General features: G+C 36.2%; 1 protein-coding gene across 2 annotated transcripts in view; it reads right to left on the bottom strand.

Moving 5' to 3' along the window:
• The window catches only part of pard3aa (par-3 family cell polarity regulator alpha, a), a 689,440-nt gene that overhangs the window by 225,178 nt on the left and 441,586 nt on the right, over nucleotides 1-22,676 (bottom strand). The window contains exons 16-18 of one of the 2 annotated variants that reach the window (XM_051687637.1): nucleotides 10,102-10,250; nucleotides 8,623-8,649; nucleotides 6,909-6,953 (exon numbers count right to left, since the gene is read on the bottom strand). In XM_051687637.1, coding sequence (XP_051543597.1) covers nucleotides 6,909-6,953; nucleotides 8,623-8,649; nucleotides 10,102-10,250 — 221 coding nt within the window. The remainder of the gene's footprint in view (nucleotides 1-6,908; nucleotides 6,954-8,622; nucleotides 8,650-10,101; nucleotides 10,251-22,676) is intronic. The other variant, XM_051687638.1, reaches the window with a different exon arrangement.

The following is a 22,676-nucleotide window of genomic DNA, read 5'->3' as shown; positions in this document are numbered from 1 at the left end:
ATTGTCCTGTGCCCACAGAAGAATGCAACATGCCAGCCTTAGCATGGTACAAGAGTGCAGCCCTCCCTGACGGTTGATGTAGCCACCACCGACCTGTTGTTCGATTGGATGAAAACATGACTGCCCCAAATTTCCAGAATGAAAAACCTCAAAGCTAACAGCACTGCTAGCATCTCCAGACAGTTAATGTGCCAATTCAGCTGCTGACCTGTCCATACTCCTTGAGCAGGTTGGTTCACGTACACAGCACCCCAACACATAGAGGAGGCATCTGTCGTTATCACCTTGCGGCGACACACCTGTCCCAATGGAACACCCATCTGCAGAAAGCGGTTCCATTTCTATGGTAACAGAGCTTGGTAGCACCCACGCGTCACTCTGATGGGACGAAACGCATGTGTCAGTGGTTGAAGTCCCTTTACGGAGTTCATCCAACACTGAAAAGGTCTCACATGCAACATGCCCTGGGGAATGACAGCGGACGCCGCGATCAAAAGCCCCAAAAGCCTATGAAACGTTCTCGCAGGGAGAATGTGTCCTACTCTGAACATTGGTAGACACTGGCAGAATGACAGAAAGCGAGTTGGAGACAGGTGCTCCTGCACTGTCCGCGAGTCTAGCTCCACCCCTAGAAACAGCGTCTGTTGCCTCGCAACAAAATGCTCTTGTCTAGGTTGATTCGCAGCCCTAGATTGTTCAAGTGACTGCAGCAAAACTCTCTGAATGAGCTAACACCAACCAATCATCTAAATAATTCAAAATGTGGATGCTCTGAGACCAAAAGGGCATCAGTGCTGCATCCATGCATCTTGTGATCATACGAAGTGCTAACAAGTCCTTAAAGAAGGACGCAAAATTGGTTCGCTTTGCCCCCAAAAGCGAACATGAGAAAACGCCTATGCCTTGATGTCATTTGAAATAAGCATCCTTCAAATCTATTGTCACAAACCAGTCCCCGGCTACACTTGTGACATTATGCTGTAAAACAAAAATGCATGATATGGCTCCTTATGGGCGTCACTTGAGCACCATCAGCCAATAAATTGGCGTGATTGTATAAAGGCTTCAGCCCCTACGAGAGACCACTGACGTAGTCCCAATTATGTCATTACGCAACGTCGATGTTTCCTTGAAAGGGAACCACAATTCTAATGAAGCGTACAAGTCACTGCCTCGGATGACTTCAAATTACATTTATTTCCATCTTGAAAATGATGTCAGATCACACTTCTTAATGAAGTCCAACCTCGACTTCACAAGTCAGTTGTCTGACTATGAGCGCCGGTGTGAGTAGGATGAGGGACAATCCTGAGTTCTGAATTGTCTGGAATGCACTAAATTACCAAATGGAAGCCAAGACAGAAAGATCAATTTCTGTCTTCATTAATGTTAATAAAGAACTTGAGCCAACGAGTTGCTCGTATCCAATGAGGTACAAGCGGAGACCATCTCTTTCCACTTCCCTTGAAGCATTTCTATTTTCTAAACAAGCACTTTGTATCTGTGGAGATGGATGGGAGTCTTAGCCCCGTTCATTATTAATAGAAATGAAAGAAGAAATAATCCAGTAAGCCTGCCACGCATACGACATAATATTGTTTCCCATATGCCCTAGAAGCCTTTTTAATCAACATGCTCCAAATGCCATGCGAACATGTGGATTTCAAAGCTTACACACAAATCTGCTACACTGAAGTGGAGGCGCTCACAGCATACCAAACACAAAGGGATTGAGCAGACAAAGCCCAGGCAGACAGCGCAGTTCAAGGAAGCACAAATGACATCTGCATCACTCTGAATCTTGGAATAATCATACCGCCTGAGCCTGTTCGGTATTCAGCGTCATGGCATTGTTTCTCCTCAGCCCAAAACATGTCAAGGGACGAAAAGCTCATGATTGTGCTTTCGCTGTTTTGTTTTTTCAGGCGGGATTTTCACATGCAGCTCTCTATGGATCAAACCTCTCTATCATTCTTATCACATCACATACAAGCTCTTTACTGTCATCTTCTCACTCATTTATTTATTTGTTTTTTTTCCTTTACTATTTTCTCATCTAGGTGTGATGTAAAATATCAAGAAAGAAAGAGAGAGACACAAAAAAAGTACTGTTGTGTTATCACGGAACCATTATGTATCAGGTGGTTATACCATAGTATTTTCCATAATGGTACCATGATATTTACCATGATTCTGAATTATTACCTTATTCATATACCATTGTATTTTTATGGTTTCCAAAGTATTTCAAATAATGCCCTGGTATTACCTTGGTGCATCATGTCCAAAACACATTGCATTAACCATGATACATTACCATGATACCATGTCCAGAAGGCACTTGATTAATGCCATGGCACTGAATGATTTCTTTAGTGTTCTAACATGGTATTTACATGGTTCTCTAACTAATACTCTTCAAATAAATCCATGGTACATCATGTATGAAAAAAAAAAAAAAAACTTGGTATTATTGGTATATTTATGATTGGCACTATGATTAATGCCATGACACTGAATAGTTCTTTTTATTCATATAACATGCTATTTACATAGTACTCTTCAAAATAATACTCTTCAAATTATACCATGATAAACCATGCCTAAAAAACATGGCATTAGCATGGTACCATGTCCCACGGTAAAGAATAATCACCTTATTCATAGAGCATGGTATTTTTATAGTACTCCAAGGTACTTAAAAAATACCAAGGCATTACCAAGGTACCATGTCCAAAGCAAAAAATAGTAATACCATGGAAGTTTTGGTAATTTGAGAGAGATAGATATGAAATATGAAGTGAAAAAAAAATATGATGAAAATAAAGAGACAGAGACAACAAAAGTGAAGACATGTCTACTATCAGGGGAGTAATGGAATACATGTAACGGGAATATGTATTTAAAATACAAAATTTCAGTAACTGTATTCCACTACAGTTACAATTTAAATCATTGGTAATTAGAATACAGCTACATTTAAAAAAAGTATTTTGATTACTGAAGAGATTACTTTGCATTTTATTGTCATTTGTTTCATTTAATATTTAGTCCTTTCAGATGGAAAACATTTATACATATAAATGATGTGATCCAAAGTGCATTTGAACAGCGCTGAAACACTTTCTTATGATGTGTAACATTCATACGAGCAGACAGAGAAGTGAGTTTGGAGTAAGTTTGGAGCACAAGAAATAGAAATAAACCTTGTGTAATTTGTCAGCTTTACGCTAAGCTAAAATGCTATTTCTTATCTTTTTTATCAAGAAAATTCACGTTGGATCATAATTTCTTTTTTTCTAGTAAGACCTTTGATATTAGGGCAAAAATCGTATTCTTGATATTAATGTTTGTATTGTTTTCCTGTAACAAATATCTAGAAATGCTTAAAACAAGATAAATTTAATTTATCTTGTTTTAGAAACAACACTGCATAAGATATTTGGGTTTTTCAGAGAATGTATTTTTAACGTGTATTTTGTCTTACTGTACTGGCAGAGTTTAAAGTGAAAAAATCTACCAGTGCTGAAGAAGTAATCCAAAGCATTTAGAATATGTTACTGACCTTGAGTAATCTAATGGAATATGTTACAAATTAAATTGTACAGCATGTAATCTGTAATCTGTAGTGGAATACATTTCAAAAGTAACCCTCCCAACCCTGTCAACTGTATATTGAAATATTCCATAAAGTGCCTGTATCTCGTTAATTAGCAAGCCCACAAAGGCACCTCAAGCACTTCAGTGGTTAAGAGTGATTACCATTAAATGCTAAAAGAAAGCATCATTTATGTTATGAATAACCTGAGATGGTTAATTCAGGTTCAGTGGCCACAGTATTGTTAAAATGGCCTAGCAATAATCCTGTGACTGATCCTCAAGGTAACATGGGCCACCATTTGCGTATGAAAGCCCAATCCATCGTTTGTAATTTATTCTGCTATCTGCAAAAATTATGCAGCAAGTTAAAAGGGTGATTAGGCTTAAAATAGCTTCTAAGCGGCCAAGGAGGTTTCATCCTGGTGTGTCCAGGAAGATTGAAGGAGTCTTAGGGTTACCAACCTCCATTCCTGCCTGTCCTGCATCATTAGCGGACCAAAGGATGTCCAGGTTGTCTCTTGCTTCTTTACATCTGTCCTAATTAACTTCTAATAATAGCCAATCAGTCATAGAGTCTCATCTGTCCCATTGGCATAATGATATCAGGGATGCTCAAATTCTGCTGAGACAACATCCATATTTCTGCTTAGTCATGAAACTCTCAGGCCGTAATCATTTACCATCCCTTACAGACATGGAACTTGATAAGTTGTATAGCAAAGGTCTGTTACGTTGGGTTGCTTTGGGACTCCTTATGTTAACTGCCCTCAACCGCAAGGGTATTCAAGTTTATCAGGTTGTAAGAACATGGGGCAAGGTGGAATTTCCATAGCTGATATTGTGGCTCTGGTAAATGAATATAAACTAAGCACCCTGACAGCAGTCTATAAGAGTTGAGTGGTTTCAGGTGTAAAATATCTTTGGTTTAACCACAAGAGGGAAAAGTTGGGGTTCTTTAGTCTCACACTAACCATTCGCAGTCCATTGACTGACTATCTGACGGAAGCATTGGTTGAAAATGCTAGTTCAAATTGGATTGGCTGTCTTAATGCAACTGGGAATCAGTGTGCACAAGTTTTTTATAAGTCTGCCAGGACATACAGTACATGTGTTTATAAGGTACCTGCCTACGACAATGAGTGCCTCTCAATAGATTTTCCAAAGTTTGCAAAGTTAGTGTTATCAAATTCTTTAAAGATGCACTCAGTAACTATTTGTTTGTGTCATCTTGGATTTACAGTGACACCTAGTGGTGTGGATGCAGCATCATTCGAAATCAATATTTTTCAGTTACAGATGCTACTATAGAAATTCACAATTCACAATCAGCCATGATTAATTTAATCCAAGAGTGAAAGTGTCCAATAACTAGATGGTTACTGAGATTAGGCAAGTAGTATTCAGCTGGTCAAGTGATTCTAAAATGGCAGCCCCAATGAGGGCACCCCTGCCCAGTGTAGAATAAAACAGCTCTTATAAGGTCACTGATATGACTAGAGTCCTCATCTCATGTGAGCGGTCATGCTTTTATACATATGTTTCAAAATTACAATTAATTTCTTCAAGAGTAAAACTTTTTTTAATGGAGAAAAATACTGAGTGCACCTTTATATATATTCAGAGTTTTGTTTGCAACACTTAGTAGCAAGTTATCTAGTTATCAAGTGACCAATTCTTGGTCAGAATAAGCTGTAAAATAAGACAGAGTTTATGTCAAAAGTCGGGCTACATGAGTCTGGAGACAAAGGTTTAGAGGACTGGTTTCTCTATTTACATACAGAACAGCATGCTCATGCTTTGCTCTTCTTTTCACATCTAGTGCATTCATGTTTTAACTCTGTGTTCCCATGAGTCTTCCTCTAATTTCATATGAGAAAAGCCTTTTGTCCATTAAGGTTTTATTTATTTGTTTATTTTTTTGGATGTCTCTCATGTTATAAAAGCTCCCAGAAAATGAATGATGAGAGGTTCCAGTCATCTCAGATTTTTACTATAATAATTTCACCTCACAATCACCTAATTTCTATGACATCTTCAATGTATCTCACACCACAAGCATCATGTGCTGCACTGACCTCCACAGAAGGGCGCTTGTATGAGTCTGCTTGGTAGCAAGAAGAGGGGAAGTGTATAGTTACTTGTTTAACAGTGAAACAGTGAAAGCAAGGCTTCAAAATGAAATGTGCAAGTGCATAGTTTTGATGTAGCTGGGAAACATTGATGCAGGTCAACATGACATCATAGTTGACCCTACGTTCTTAATTCATGTTCCTGGTCGTATTGTGAACGATTCATTGGTACATGTTATTCCCAAAAAAAAAAAAAAAAAAAAATATATATATATATTATATATATATATATATATATATATATATATATATTAGTCATGAATTCCTCATTTTTCAACCCCTCCCCTCCAACCCCTTTGTATGAAAAGCTAATTATTTACAAACTAACAATTCCTGATGGCCAACATCAAGTACCTCCTCACTTTTTTTTTTTCTTGTTGAAAATCCCTGGTTTCAAAATGGGGTTCAAACAGCATTTCACATCTCCACACCCTTATAGTTCTACACACTAAATAAATGTGTGCTCCCCTATGTTGTAACTAGAAGTCTCAGCTCCAGACGTTTGACATTGATGGATTAATTGCAGTAAGCCAAACAGGCCTGCCTGACTTTGAGGGTCTATATGGAATGGAATTTCAGCAATCCTTCCTTACACACATGCAGGCTTGTTGCTGGAATAATTTCCACCATCACTGGTGGTCTTGCACTGGTGATGGATGCTTTCTAAAATAAGATTACTACAGTTATGTTCCAAAACCTAGTGAACTGATTTGCTATGCACAGCCAATATAGACAGCCACCATCTAAGGAAGCCACTCTACTAAGTACAAAAATGTTTTGTCATAGACACATATTAGGTAAAATATCTGCAGTTGTAATTAGAATGAACTATTGTTGTCAATAATTGTCAGTAATGAATGCAGCATATTTTTTTTTCCTTCACTAGCTTGTTACAATGCATTCAGGGATTGTCTTATCTGTGACGTATTTGGCCAAAACAGTTATTGGAACACCCATTGGGTTCCTTCGTGAGAGCACCTATGATGCCTTGAAATGCCGTCTAGGTAGGCAACTCATTAGGTTTTTCTACAAAGTTTATGTGTATGATAAATCAGTCTGCAGAGGACAATCTCACAATTAGAAATACAACAAAACATTTAAAAATGAGCATGCTAACACAGAGAGATCCAGTCCATTTGTGAGGTTAGTGTGAATGGAACCCTTTATTATTGGCCTTACCTTCTGTCCTCTCTTTGTAGGGAGTGAGGTGAAACTCATCGGCTACTGTTAGGAAGGCATAAACAATTGTGATTGGTTAATGTGAGACATTCCACCATTCCCAGACCCATGCAGCAACTCATTGTATTACTGACGTTACGTGACATTTCCAAAGGCCAAACCAAGATGCATGCAAATCACTGTGTGAAAGTGAGACAAGGAGTGAGACAGATAGAGACAGTCAAAATAACCCAGTTGGTGAGAAAGGAAAAACATAGAAAGAGAGAGATATGTGTCTCTCTCCAACATTCAAAAGCACTGGGCAGGTTATACTGTGTTAGTCAATTGCTTTGAGCTCCATGCATGAATGTGTAACCAATTACTTTTTGTCCCTCTTCGTCTTATCTCACATTGGGGAGAAATCAAACTGTAAAGTTAGACTTTTATGCAGAATTTCCCAGTGTTGGCTCACAGATCTGTCTTTAAACTGATCGGATTCTTCTCCTAAATGCCCGAGATGAGCAAAAGAATATACTTTGCCTTGAAGTTAAAATACCATTTAAAGGAAACTGCTCATTGAATAAAGCACAAGAGATTTGGTGGAATTGAAAAGTACTTCTAATGAGTAGAGAGGAGGTGAAATGGTGCTTGTTTGAAATAGGCAGGGATGTCCAATCACATCTCCTATTCTAAATGGGTTCCACTGAAAGGATGAGATGGTGATTATTCTTTATAATTGGCAAAAAAAAAAAAAAAAAAAAGTATTGCCTTAGTTTAGTAGTATGTTTTTAAAATTTCAGTTTTTATCCTTAATCAAGAAAACTGTTACAGACATTTTACTCTAGCTACTTGCTAAGAAAACACTAGGAAATGCACTCTTTTAAAGCAAAACGTAAAAAAAAAAAAATAAATAAATAAATAAAAAAAATACAATAGATACATTGATTAAAATTAGGATGAAAAGTATTATCTGGTTTAGTGGAACAAGTTCATACTTAATGTGATGAACTACACCTGTGGTCACTCTGCTAAAATGCATTAATTAAAAGGCACTGTATTGATTTCTGGGTCGATACTGATAACAGATAATTCAAAGTTCATTGTGGCCGATACCAATAACCGATAATTTTACTTTTAGACTTTTAACTCTTTAAACTGGAGCTGCTAATGTATATAATTAATTAAAACTACTAACTTGAAACAAAATAGGTGTTGTTTAAGTGTTTGGGACTTTACAATCTAACTAAATTTTAACTGTTGTTATTTTTCATGAAGTAATAAGGGAAAACGTGACAATGATTGCCCCAATGTAGCAATTTTTTTTTCCTTTTTTTTTTCAATAATTTCTACATGAAACAAAAATAGAAAATGGGAAATGGCATATCGCCACTTACAGCAGATGATCCAGATTAAAATGAAACCCTAAACAACATAACACGGTGCATAAACGTTGAAATGACCCAAGAAAAATAAACCCCAACCAATTATCGGCAAAAATACTGACATGATAAAAATATTTTAATTATCCCATTTATCCGCTGAAGATATATTGTGCACCCCTAATTAAAGTAATTGGAAAACATGGCTCAGAAACATGATGTTAGTTCAGAGAAAAGGTCTAGAATTATTTGTGTGCAGATGCCACTTGGTTTGATATTTTGTAAGTAATATAATGCATTTGTAATGTGCCTTAAAGGTGCAATCTTTTTGTCAAATTCTGCAAATATCTCCTCACAGTCTGCTAGCTGGTTCTGTGGGTGGGCTGAAAAAAAAAAAAAAATCTAGTATTTGCACACAGCCCTGGCTCTGTAAATGGGACAAAAACAAAGTGGATCGGACCAATCCACACAACACTACTCCAGCCAATCAGCAACAGGGGGTGGTTCTTTAGGTCAGCAAACCGAAATGTTACTGTCGTTCCCTTGGCAAGGCGCATGCATGAATTTGGGGGGAGGAGCTTCCAAAGGAGCACTGAAGGGAGGGGTGTGTTTGTTTTGGCAGTTGAGTTCGAATAGTGTTTCTCAGGAATCGCTGAGTGCACCTTTAATTGTCCAAATATATATACACTACCGGTCAAAATTTTTGAAACACTTGACTGAAATGTTTCTCATGATCTTAAAAATCTTTTGATCTGAAGGCATATGCTTAAATGTTTGAAATTCGTTTTGTAGACAAAAATATATTTGTGCCACCATATTAATTTATTTCATTACAAAACTAAAATGTCATTTAAAAAAAAAAAGTTTTTGAAATTGTAGAGCCGACAGCATACATGTAAAGCATTCTGATAAAGTGTAATAGAGACCCTAAGGCCACAGAGCAGGGCTACTTAAACTTAAGAACATCCAAACACCAACACCTATGTCTTTAAGATACCCTAGCTCCCATTCACTTCTGACTGATATATAAGGCTAATGCTGTTAAACCATGATGATGCCCTAAAATAGATCTTTTCAGCTGCCAAAAGCCTTTTCTTGTTTATTTAGCTATTTATTCCTCTTTTTTTTCTTTTTCTATATCTAGGTTCTAGTTTTATACCATCTTTCAATCATTTCACTTTGGCTACTGAAGCCAAAAGTTTTTATTTATTTTATTTTTTTTTGAGTGAGCCGTGTCTCAAGTGTCCCATCTTTTTGGACTGCACAGGGCATTGGTCCGGTCTCAGGAGGCCCTGGTCTTGATGTTGACTGAGGATAAAGAGGTGGAGGAGGATGAAAGAGATGTTTTTTCTCCACCGATTAGCTGCTCGGTCATGCAGCAGAGACCGTGGGGTCCCCTGAGAGAGGCCACCGGAGTGCTGCTTCATGCACTGTACAACCCTGACCTGTCCTTGAGTCCTTGACAAACCCACTTGAGACCAAACAGGTCAGTTAACAGGTCTACTATGAGAGATGAGTGATAAATATATTAGTCAGGAGAGCAATGGAAGTACATTAAGTAAGGTACATTCTGCTTAAGAGTCCTCAATAGTCAGTTTTTAACCTAACACTACACTTTTCAATGTCTCCTTTATCTAGCACACCTGATTGTACTAATTAGCTAATTAGTAAAGTGCTCCATGAATGTGTCAAATAAGGGAGATATCCAAAATGTGTATTATTTGTGGTACTCCAAGAAATGATAAACTGCACTGCTTGATTGGGCAGGAGGAAGAAGGAGCAAAGCAGGGACAGGAAGTGATCTAGAAAGTATTGTTTAAAATGGGAACAGTTACCTAAGTCCATACTCTTTGACATGCGACTCTTAATAATCTCCAGCTGTGCAGCATCACTGTATTGTTTGGTCCGCTTTTCAGACATGCTCTGCCTTCCAAAGCCTTCCCTCTGAAATATGGCATCCATATCTGCATCTGGACTGAGGGAACTGATAGAGAAAGAGAGATAATAAGAAAATAAGAATAAGAAAATATTAGCTGTATTTGTATTATTTCATAAAATGTTTTATCTAAAAAAAATAAATAATAATAATAGTATTGAATATATTATAATTACCAGAATGCTAACTTATAAATACTACTACTATTACTACTACTTATAATAATAATATAAATATATTTAATGTAATATAGAACAAAAACTCAAATATTTTTTAATAATATATACCCATTTAATATATACCCATATATATATATATATATATATATATATATATATATATATATATATATTAGACAATATATTATACGTATTATATGATATTTTAGAATGAAATATCATAAAAAATAATAATTTAAAAAATACTTATTTAAATACAATACAATACAATACAATTCAACAACAACAACAACAACAATAATAATAATAATAATACTTTTATAAACATCACTGGCACTTATTTGTCTCTCACTGTTTTCGTTTATTTGTGTGCTTATTTTTTATCAATGCTATGACATTATTGTTTATGAAAACGCCATGCAGATAAAGCCATTTTATATTGAAATTTGAAAAATAGAGACTTATAAATTCAGATTTATTGAGAAATATTGCAGGTGACTTAAAAATAATAATAAACCATACTTAAGCAATAATTTAAACTAATTATTCAACAGATATACAGTAATAGAGAGTATCAGAGAGAGGTGGCTGAATGGGATCAGGACATGTTGCGAGCTTTGAATCTGCATTTCCCACATCAGAACCACAGCTCAACATTTAAGCTATACATGTGCTATGTGTGTTAACCGTGCCACGCTTAAAACAAAGCATCTTGTTTTAAAAAATTATATAAATCTATAATGTCAAACCACTCTGATTAAGATTATTGGAAATGAAGAGAAAAATGTACTGTGTAAAAAATAAAATAAAAAATAAAATAAAAAATAAGGCAAAAATAGTGTAAAATCAAACAAAACATAGCACAGAACACTTTAACAGGAATGGAAATAGATGTGCAGCAAGAGACAGATTTTTAAGTGATAGGGAGTGGTATCAGACAGTGTGTGTGTGTGTGTGTGTGTGTGTGTGTGTGTTAGTGTTAGTGAGAGAGAGAGAGAGAGAGAGAGAGAATGAGAGAGAGAGAGATTATAGATGATGTCACTCTAACAGACAGTCTCCTACAGCAGTGGTCAACTTCAGACCCAGCTCTCCTCCACACAACCCTGTTCAGCTGCTCACTTTAAAGAGCGCACTTATCCTCCAGCCCTGTGTTTGGGTCTAAACAATAAACAATTATTACAGCTCCATCAATCCCTACAGTAACATACAGTAAACACCTAAATCCACTGACAGACATGCCCCCTCAGCGCAACAGGACAATGACAAACAACTGAATAATTCATCATTTATAGCACTGTCTTCATAACACACACTCAAGCACAATGTCCAAACTGAACATTATTATTAATATTTAACCTTTATCTTGTTGTTTCGAGAGACATCAGGCCAAAATAGCAGTATAATACATTACACACAACAATAAACACAACAAACTTTACACAAGGGACATAAAAAGAACAAAATGCATCTAACCATACATTAAAACAATAATCCTGGCTAAAATTTCCATTTGAAATGTTTTTGACTTGAATTCTAAATTCAATCAAAAGGCACTTAAGTGTGTAATTTCGAGCTTTTTTAACATGTGTTCCAAAGAAGTAGGGGCTGATTCAATCCAAACTCAGTCCTTGATTTTGGGCACTGAAGCACATCAGCCGATCGTCAGCTGTAGTCTAAATAATATTCTTTGTGAGGCTACTTCGGAACAATATGTATTGTGAAAAGTGTGGTACAAATACATTTAATTTTGACTGAATATAAACATTTATTTACATACTTGCTGTTTAAATAAAGGTGTACAAATAAAACGGACTACATGATGTCAGAGAGGGCCAATCAACATTTGCATTCAGTTTACAATGAGAGTTAAACTTCTGCATGCAGAATCACAGAGACATACATAAAGAAAGTTCACCCAGGACAGTAGAGAGGGAGAAAATAAAATGGAGACCAATTAAAGTTACACAGAAACTTTTAGTGTGTGCAAGTAGCATTTTCACTAATGGATTAACTTTACCATGCTCCTGAAGACTCCTAAAAGTTGTATGTGGTGTGTGTGGCAGTGAGCTGGCAGAGCAGGTGGCCGAGGGCAAGAATGAGTCAATTTGTTATATAGAGCATCAGTTACTAAAACACACACACACACACACACACACACACACACATACACACAACACACTAACTAGCACATAGTAAGCTTTGTTGTAATGCAAATGAAAATGTAACTGAACAAACCATGTGCATACCCTTGCAAACAACAAACACAATAGCTCATATAAATGAGCAGCAGGATATATATGATGCTGGTTTAACAGGAATTACATCAACACTGCATCTGAATTTGATATTATTAGTGCTTTCCTCTATGATCCCTGTTAAACCAGCATCAGAGCCACAGTAAGTTAAAATAAACAACATATATACTGGATTTATGTCTGTTATAAGATGCTCTACTCACTGTTCAAATGTTTTGCACTACATACTAAGAATGATCATAGCTCTGCAAAGATTCTAGGATGTCCTTCAATATATGAGAAGATTTTTCAATTTGTTTGCTTTCAGAGTGAAATAAACACCTTCATACTGGTTTTTGGAAAATGGTAGCTGGTTTGTTGCTAGTCCACGGTGGTTTATTAGCTTGATCTAGCTTTATAAAGATGGTCTGCAAGGTTGAAACTAAGCCCAGCAGTTAGTATCTTCATCAACCATACAAACAGAGGCTGGACCAGCTTAGGCACATAAATGGCAATCTTGGACCAACTGAAACCATGAAAACCAGTTACCATCAGGATTTTTCTGCAGGGCAGACAAGCAATATGTACATCATGGGTGAATGAATACATTTCTCTATGAATATGAAATAATAATAATGATAATAATAATAAATAATAAATAAAATAAAAAATAAAAAAATCTAAATTGGCACTTAATTGTCACATTTCGACATTTAATTGTCTCACTATTGAAATTTGCTGTTGCGGCCATGCTAAGTTGGCTCCTTTGAAACATTGGTTTTGTTTTTCCCAGACTGATCCCGTGTAAATTATGTGACTGTGGTGACATTTTTGCAAAATGATATTACATGGTTCCTTACATTTATCATGGCAGTTCCAAGGTTAAATGTCCACTGAGTGGCGCTAAAAGCGAGTTAATTTTTCTCCCAAACAGATGAGGTTAATGTTAATGATTTAAATCAAGTTCAAATCAACAAAAAAAACCTACCCTAAACCTTAAACCTAACCAATCGCTTCATAAAAAGCAAATGTAAGATGAAAAACGCAATTACTTAACCTCTACCCTAAACCTTAAACCTAACCAATCGCTTCATTAAACGCAAATGTGAGATTAAAAACAGGCGAGTTTTTAAAGGCTAATGCTTTATAAAATTTTACATAAAAAAAACCGACCTCCCAACCCTAAACCTAACTGATAGTAAAATAACAAGCAAATGTGAGATGAAAAATGCAATTGCTAAAGCAACCATGTCATTTTGTGGTGCTTCTATGACACTTTCGGCTCACATGTCGAATTGCGTGCTCAGCGGCACTCGTACTCAGTCATTTGCAACCAAGTGTAACGATCTTTCAGTTGAGCTATCACTCAATTTCATCACATTTGAACAAGCTTATAAAGATAATTGGTTATGTAATGCAAATGTTAAAATGCATCACCTTACAAGACATGCACTATAGTAAAAGTGTTTTGATGTAATAAGATAGCATTGTGTGAGGAACAGGGCAAAAAGTGTTTCTGAACTGATCTTGTTGTTGTAGCGCCTTTACTGTTCATTTCATGATATGCAATGAAGGCCAGGTAGATTGAAATGGTTTACTATTGAAATTTGGTATTCCTGCATTGCTAATATTGTTGGCTCCTTTGACATATCATTTGTGAGTCACTTTTGATAAAAAGTGCATGCTAAATAAATAATAAAAAAAGACAAAAAAACAAATATGAATTTCAATTTAATCCACCAAGCCTATGCAGAAAAAAATATGAACACTTAAGACTTTAAAGCCAGCATATTCTAGCAAAACTGGGATATTAAAGAAAATGTTTTCAACTCTGTTTTGAAAGTTTCATTGCATCCAATATTTGTGTAACTTTACACCGTATAAAGCAGAGTTTAAAAAGTTTAAAAGGCATCGGGGACAACTCTCTCAGCACGTCTTCATCCTAAACAAACGGCAGCGGAGGCAGACGTTCAAACCGCATATCATCGTCCGTTCCCAGGGATTTAGAGGTGTCAAAATTCAGTCGCTATTCTGTTCCTGTGAGCTTCCCTTTTAAAATCTCGCTCACATGCTTATTGTTCAGAAAACACTTTTATTTTGTCCCCCTTTCCTTTTCCTTCACCTCACCAAACATTTTTTTGTGTGTTTTAAGTCACAAATCCATTTACTTGGAGATTGTTTCTTGCTGTTCGTAATTCACTGCAGAACACTAGGAGCTCTTGATGTAAATTGTAAAAACACATCTGAACTTTGAAAACAGCATGGGGGGAAAACAAGGTTTAAAAGAGCCAAACAACTTAACGCAAGCGGCACTACAAAGAATTTCACAGTATCGAGACTGCAAAATAATTCCACTACAAAATAAAAGAGACTGCAAGAATAACGCGGCTTGCTTGAGTCGTACATGTTCAATACTGATTTGGTCTCGGCTCGGTTAGTTTACTGAAGTGCTGCTTTGATCTGAAGTGTTTGGCGGACAAAGTGCTTATCATGTGTGTCTGACATGTAGACGTGTTGGATGTGTTTTATGAGAGAGGGTAGACATGTGTGTTGTTGGTATTGACCGCAATGCTATGATGCTTGTTTGAATGAGTGCTGCCTAGCAGATATCGACTGGATAAATGTAAGCAAATAGAGGAAAAAATGTATATATAGAGAGGGGGTTTGTATTTACACAACCTGAAAATGCTTTGGCAATACTATACTCCAACTGTCATGTCAATAATGCCGAATTGAATTGAGACAGAGAGAGAGAGAGAGAGAGAGAGAGAGAGAGAGAGAGCAGAGAGAGAGACATATATTGCAGATAATGTCAAAGTATTCTCTTTAGACTTTCTCACTTCTAAACCCTGCTGTGATTATTTTATTTGTATTTGTTCCTCTCTTCTAGAATATTAAAGACTACAACTCCATGACTCACATAAACACACAAAAACACATGGTATCTGCTGATCTGCAATTATCCAATAGCATCATAAAGACAAACACATCATGCACAACTACTGAGATGTCTTTGTCTAATGTTTTTTTTTTTTTTTGTCTTGGTTGGTGTCTTTTAATTTTGGAGTCTCCATGGACCTGTATATGTATTGAGAGGAGAGAAGGTACAAGTGTAAATCCTGCTGTGATGAATTTGAAGTATGATGAAACTCTAAAGGGTCAAATGTGAAAAACACCTGTGAGGTGTACAAATACACACATACATACACAGAAACACACACACAATCGAGATCAGGAAGATGCAATAAGTTGAACATGTTGGAACAACAGCAGACTACTGTGCTATTTTAATATTCATATCCAAAAGGGATCCATTAGCATTTGGGGAGAAGAGAAAGTGTAATTAAAACAGTCAAGCACACAGCAACATACCAACACAATAAAACTCACACAAGAGATATGACTTTTACATTCTGTGAGGTATGCTAACAGATTAAAGCAAAATAAAGAGCACAGGGTGATACTCTGTAGGAAATCGGTTCCTTCGGACACTGGTCAATTATATAGTTTAGCAGTCATCATACAAAAAAAAAAAAAAAAAAAAAAAAACAGATTTGAATTTTATCCATCTGTCATCTGTGATGTAGACCTGCCCAGTGACAACAAACAACACAAACTGACCGTCCACACTTAGTACAAGTGCACTAGCACTCCACTCCACTCGATCACACTCAATTAAGCCATTAGAGGATCTCCAATTAACTCTACTGGTGGACAGACAGGATGCTCTCCTATTAACAACATCAAATTGCCTTTAAACACACTGCTGCTGTCCAAGATCATGAAACATACTCTATAAACAAAAGAACCAAGGTTTGACATTAACTAAAACAAAACAAAAACATCCTGTGAGTGGCAGTTCTGTGGGTGAAAATGCCTTGTTGATGAGAGAGGTCAACAGAGAATGGCCAGACTCGTTTGAACTGACAAAGTCTATGGTAACTCAGATAACCGCTCTGTACAATTGTGGTGAGAAGAATATCATGTCAGAATGCAATTCTGAGATGTGGGGTGGCGCTGTTTTGGCGGAACGAGGGGGACCTACACAATATTAGGCAGGTGGTTTTAATATTGTTGCTGATCGGTGTACATGCACACATAACACCTCCAGCACATAAAATATTTTATTTAATGATAATTATTACATTTAGGTGGTACATACACACTTGCACACACACCTAAAAATTATTGCTGTTGTAAAATAGGTCACTCTGTGCTGATTGTGGTTTAGTTCCACTAAAGAACCATTTGTCTTGTGTGTAGCCCTACTAATGTGTTAAAGAGAGATATTCTTCTGTGCATGCATGCATAAAACAGCTGAAAGAGGCCATCCTTCATGAAAGAAAGCAAGCAACCAAGAAAGAAACAAATGAACAAACAAAAGAAAGAGCAAAAGAAAGAACAAATTAAAAAACAAAAATAAACAAACAAAGTAGAATGAATGAAAAGAATGAACAAATGAACAAACAAAGAAAAAGACAAAAGAGGGAAAACAAACAAAACAAATGAAAGAGCAAACACACAAACAAAGAATGAATGAAATAACTACAAGGAAAAACAAATAAAATAATGAATGAAAAGAAAGAACCAGGAAATGTAATGAAGGAATGAAAGAAAGAATGAACAAACCAAATAACTAAAGAAAAACAAAATGAAAAAAAAAAATATATATATATATACACACAAACAAATGAAAAAGAATGAACAAATTAATGAGGTAAAGATAAAGAAAAGAATGAAGGAACAAAAAAGACTGAACAAATGAATAAATGAATGAGGGGAAAAAAACGAACAAACAAAAGAACAAAAATAACGCACTAACAAACAAAAGAAAGACAAACAACATTTTTAGATTGTGTGTTCCTATTGGAAAAGTATACTACCATCCTATTTTTATTAATTGCAGTGTACAGTATGTACTGTGTACTATTCACAGGATGCAAATTTCCTGTAAACACTGAACAAACATTTAATATCAACCAGACATTTTACCCAAAATTCCCAGATGATAAATGGATGCCACTCTCTGAACTAAACATGCAGTGTAATGAAGTCATGTGACAACAAATGTAGCACACTAGTATTTGAAATGTTAATTGTTGAATAGTGTTCTATTTCACATACTATAAAAAAGCAGGCAGTATTCAGCAGGGGTGGCACTAGGGGTGGGCTTACCTGGCTTAAGCCCCGGATATTTCAGAAAAAGCCCCAAACGTTTCTGTAACCATGTCCTAATCACAGAGTTTTCATGTGCGCAGTAAAATAAAATCCTTCAGAACCGCTATTCTGCTCGCTGTGCATCAATCAGTGTCTCCTTTTACGTTCATTCACTCCTGAGAAGAACCACCCACTCAGAAGTGCTGGCTGACATGTAAACTGGCCATGTAAAGAAGTTATATATGATCCACCCAATGAGACTGGAACATTTGGAAGTAATTACCTCGATTGTTTTACGCTGCGTTAAATTCAGATCGGATGTGGGATATTCCTACTTGGCATCTCCGATCTCCGACCATAAAGGCATTCCATTGCCATATGCTCGGAAGATGACGTGTAAGGAAACAAAACCACAATGCTCCCGTTAGCTTAGCAGGTGTTCAACTGTCACCAGAGATGTCTCCTAGCAACCGAATTGATAAACATTGCTGCAACTCTAGCATTTATGCTACAGGTGTACGATTATCAAAGAAAGCATAATTTACCATGTTTAATATACCTGTCTCTGCAGATGTTCATTAAACAAGCTTCATTATTTTGCAATGTAGGAACTTTGACTCATTTATCTCTATTTATTTATTTTATTTTATTTTTTTATAAAAGTTAAAGTTCTTCTGTCTACTATCCACTATCACTTACATAGTGTTGTATATCTCCTTGGGTGCCAACAAGTTTGTGAAATTTGAAAGTTTACAAGTTGGAATTCCGAGTTCAAGTGGCTTTCCATTGCACTTTTCTTAGTAGGAAGTTGGAAAATCTGACTATCCGAGTTGAATGGAACGAACATTAGACAGACGGTTCATAGGTGCGCACTGGTGAGGAGATTTGTAAGAATATTGAAATGGACATTTGAAAAAAGAAGAGGCAAAACAGCATCAGCCAGCATCAGCACTTCAATGGCAAGATGTGGCAGCTTCAGGTATGTGTAGCTACTATGTAGCTTATTGATTGCATTGTCAAATGAGGCTAACTATTTGTCGAATAACAGCCCTATAACTATAGATTTCATAATTATATTATTTTCATTTTTGTCATTTAAAAATAATAATAATAAATGTTTCTCAGATTTTTATATGTGAGGAAGAAAAGCTAGCGAAGTTTCTGTCTAGCCCTCGAGTAGCCGCAGTCTTACCAAAACACACACACACACACCACGATTATAGGAACGCTACGTTTCTGTGATATCCACGTGTGGTTCATGCAGCCTAAAAAAAGCCTTTCACTTGATCTGAACTGGACGTATTATGTTGCTTGTGCAAGACTTTTCTTCATGTTTAATTATAATTAGCTTCAACAAGCGTGTGTGTGTGTGTGTGTGTGTGTTAGGTATTTACATGTTTGTGTATAATAAGAATAGATGGTTGCAACAGTATAAGGATGGGCAAGGAGGAGGCGGGAACCAGTGTGCGTCTCTTTCTCTCGAACTGGCGCCTCCGGCTCGTCTTTATCCCACTCTCGGCTGATTAGCCCGATTCAGGGCCAGCCGTGTGTCTTCACGGCCCGGCCCGGCTCTCCTCCTCGTCACAATCAGACGTGGGTAGTAACGCACTACATTTACTCTGTTACATATACTTGAGTAACTTGAGTAAAAATATATACTTTTAGAGTAGGTTTAAAAGTGGGTTCTTTTTACTCTCACTCATTCATTTCTAATGATTTTTTATTTTAATTTTACTTCTTTACAATGGGTGGTGTTCCTGTTGTTACATTACTGGGTTTAATTTTAATGAATGTGTAATTTATTGAGAGATTATTGAATGGGACTTTTACGAGAGCGGAAGTTCACACAGCTGTGTGCACTGAGCCACTTTCACAGACTGTCACTCAAGTCATCAATGCTGCAGCATCAAACACTTCAAAGTGAAACACTTTCTTTGCTCCGCACAGTGAAAAAAAAAATAGTTTTGTCATGCAGTGCCTTCATTTAACACCAAGACAAGCTGATATTTCAAGATTAAAATCACAGCTCCAACTTAAAGCAGTACACTGAGGTAAGGTTTGGCTCTAATCCTAACGCGGGCTTTTCTGTGTAATGAAATGGTCATTTTCAGGGTGATAATGTTACTGGGCTCTTATGACATCAGTTTTTAAGTGTACATTTTTAAATCAGTGCAGCAATATATCAGTGCTATTTACGCATTTATCCCGCGCCCTCGCGGGGATACTGGAAACTATCGCAGCTACTTCAGGCGGATTAACTGTATAAATCCATGTAAACATCCCAGTTAAGTGTAAATAAATGTCTTTTGCTCTACCATTCATGTGACTGACAACTGGAGTGCGAACAGACAGCATTTTTGCGCATGCACAGCGAAGTGCGCGGGGCACGCGCGTGAGGCGATCGTATGGTGAAGAGAGTGGCTGTGTCCGAAATCATTCACTCGTTCACTATTTCCAATATAGTGAATGGCAGTTAGTGCACTATATCTCAACAGTGAGTGAACGAAATGAGTGAGTGATTCAGACGCTGACGGAAACACCAAGTGTCGGACCTCTGAGGCTGTCACAGAAATAACATCACATATGAACTTTTAAAATACTTGGGCCTTACTTGTTATTCTTTTAAATAATATATTAATACAATACATCTTCATTCTGTTTGTCATTTTTAATATATACTGTGTTAATATAAAGAGTAAACACATTTGATCAAATAAAGAGTACATTTTAAAATGTATCTGTATGTTTTGCCTCTCTATATGTTATTATGTTATTTTAATCAAGTAATGATTTGTCAAAAAGTAATTCAATACAATCAGCATGAAATAGAACTGCAGGAGTTAAGGAAGCAGTAAACTCCCAGCTCGTATATCTTCCCCGCAGTGGACTGTGGGCAATTAACCATTGTCGAGTGTACATCAAATGTACACTCGAAATTAGAGTGCATTGTGGGTAATAATGAGTGAACAAAAGTAGGGAACGAGTGGCTCACTCAGAATTCAGACACTCCAACAAAATGGCAGACACCCGAAAAAGTGCACTATATAGTGGATAGGGGGCGGTTTCAGACACAGCGAGTGTTCCATGGGCTGGGTTGGTGCCCTACGCAGGCTGCATACTCTGCATTTAGAGAGTGGCGGTACTGCTGTATAGAACTAATGATTTAAATACTTACGACACTGAAAACTGTAACTACACTGAAATAAGAATAAAAGCTATGAAATAGCTAAAATAGGCATTAATAAAACATGATCTTTCTTTGGTTTATATTTCAGCATTATATATAATGTCCTTGTGGGACATTTTCACGTTTTCACCGTAATAATTACTAGAAATGTTTCCAAACCTCTCTTCTTATTTACAAATTCATCCAGATCTGACAAGAGCCCTTAAAGGGATAGTTCACCCAAAAATTACAGTTCTCAGTATTTACTCACACTCATGCCACCCCAGATGTGTATGCCTTTCTTTCATCTGCTGAACTCAAATGAAGATTTTTTGAAGAATTTCTCAGCTCTGTAGGTCCATACAATACAAGTGAATGGGTGGCAACATTTTAAAGCTAAACAAAATCACATAAGTCAGCATAAAAGTAATCCATAAGACTCCAGTCGTTAAATCAGTATCTTCAGAAGCAATGTGTATTGTGTGGATGAGAAACAGAGAAACAGATCACCTTCACATTCTTCTTCTTGTGTTTTTGGTGATTCACATTCTTCTCTGCATATCGCCCCTGCTGTCTAGCAAAAAATGACAAATATTGATCTGTTTCTCACCCACACCTGTCATATCATTTCTGAAGATATGGATTTAACCAATGGAGTCTTATGGATTACTTTTATGCTGCCTTTATATGCTTTTTGGAGCATACAAATTTTGGCCTACAGAGCTAAAATATTCTTTAGAAAATCTGCAGAAGAAAGGAAATCATACCCTTATGCCATCCCAGATGTGTGAGTAAATGATGAGAGACTTTTTCATTTTTGGGTAAACTATCTCTTTAATGTGATAGCGCAGCCATAATTTAATATTCTGTCCTAATTTCCCTACCCTCATGTTGTTCCAAACCAGTGTGATGCTTTGTATTATGTGGAACACAAAATATGTTAGACAGAATGTTAGGGACTGACAGTCTCAGTCATCATTCACTTTCAAAATATAAAAAAAAAAAAAAAAAAAAAAATAAAAAACATTCATGAAAGTAAATAGTGACAAAAATTCTGTCTAATATCTCCTTATTGTGTTGCATGGAGAAAGAAAGTCATACGGGTTTGGAATAGCATGATGGTGAATGATGACAGAATTTCCATTAATAATAATAATAATTCTGTAATACATGTTAAATGTGTATTATGTAATGGAATATAGGGGAGTAAACGTCTATTATGTCATTTGTGAAAGTAACAAGTTACTACTTGAGTACTCTTTTAATTGGATACTTTAAGTAATTATTTATGTTAGTACTTTTACTTCTACTTGAGTAATTTTTATTTATTTATTTATTTATTTATGTAAATGTACTTTTACTTGAGTACAGTTTTTGGCTACTCTACCCACCTCTAAATAAAATTTAACATGTGCTTGACAAATGGGTAAGGAATCTTTACTTATTATAGATAATCTGTATTTGTTTATATATTTATTTATTCTCATAAAAAAAATTAAAAAAAATAAAATAAAAAAAGCTTCTAAAAATGGAGTGGTTGGTAAGAAGTTGGGATTCACTACATAATATGAAAGTGGAATGGACTTTCCTGTCATCAATGGCTGCAGCAGTGTACATGTTAAACCTTACCTGTGCTGTACTTTTGTTTGTAAATCTAATATCTTGGAATGAGAATCATGCATTTTTGTGATGAATATGATATAATTTGTGGATGTTCTGTAGGCAGGTTCCTAATTAG

The sequence above is a fragment of the Myxocyprinus asiaticus genome, chromosome 44 (assembly GCF_019703515.2).
Source record: "Myxocyprinus asiaticus isolate MX2 ecotype Aquarium Trade chromosome 44, UBuf_Myxa_2, whole genome shotgun sequence".
NCBI classification, from domain to species: Eukaryota; Metazoa; Chordata; class Actinopteri; order Cypriniformes; family Catostomidae; genus Myxocyprinus; species Myxocyprinus asiaticus.
The sequence above is the reverse complement of the archived record's forward strand: the minus strand, read 5'-3'. Positions and strand labels throughout refer to the sequence as shown.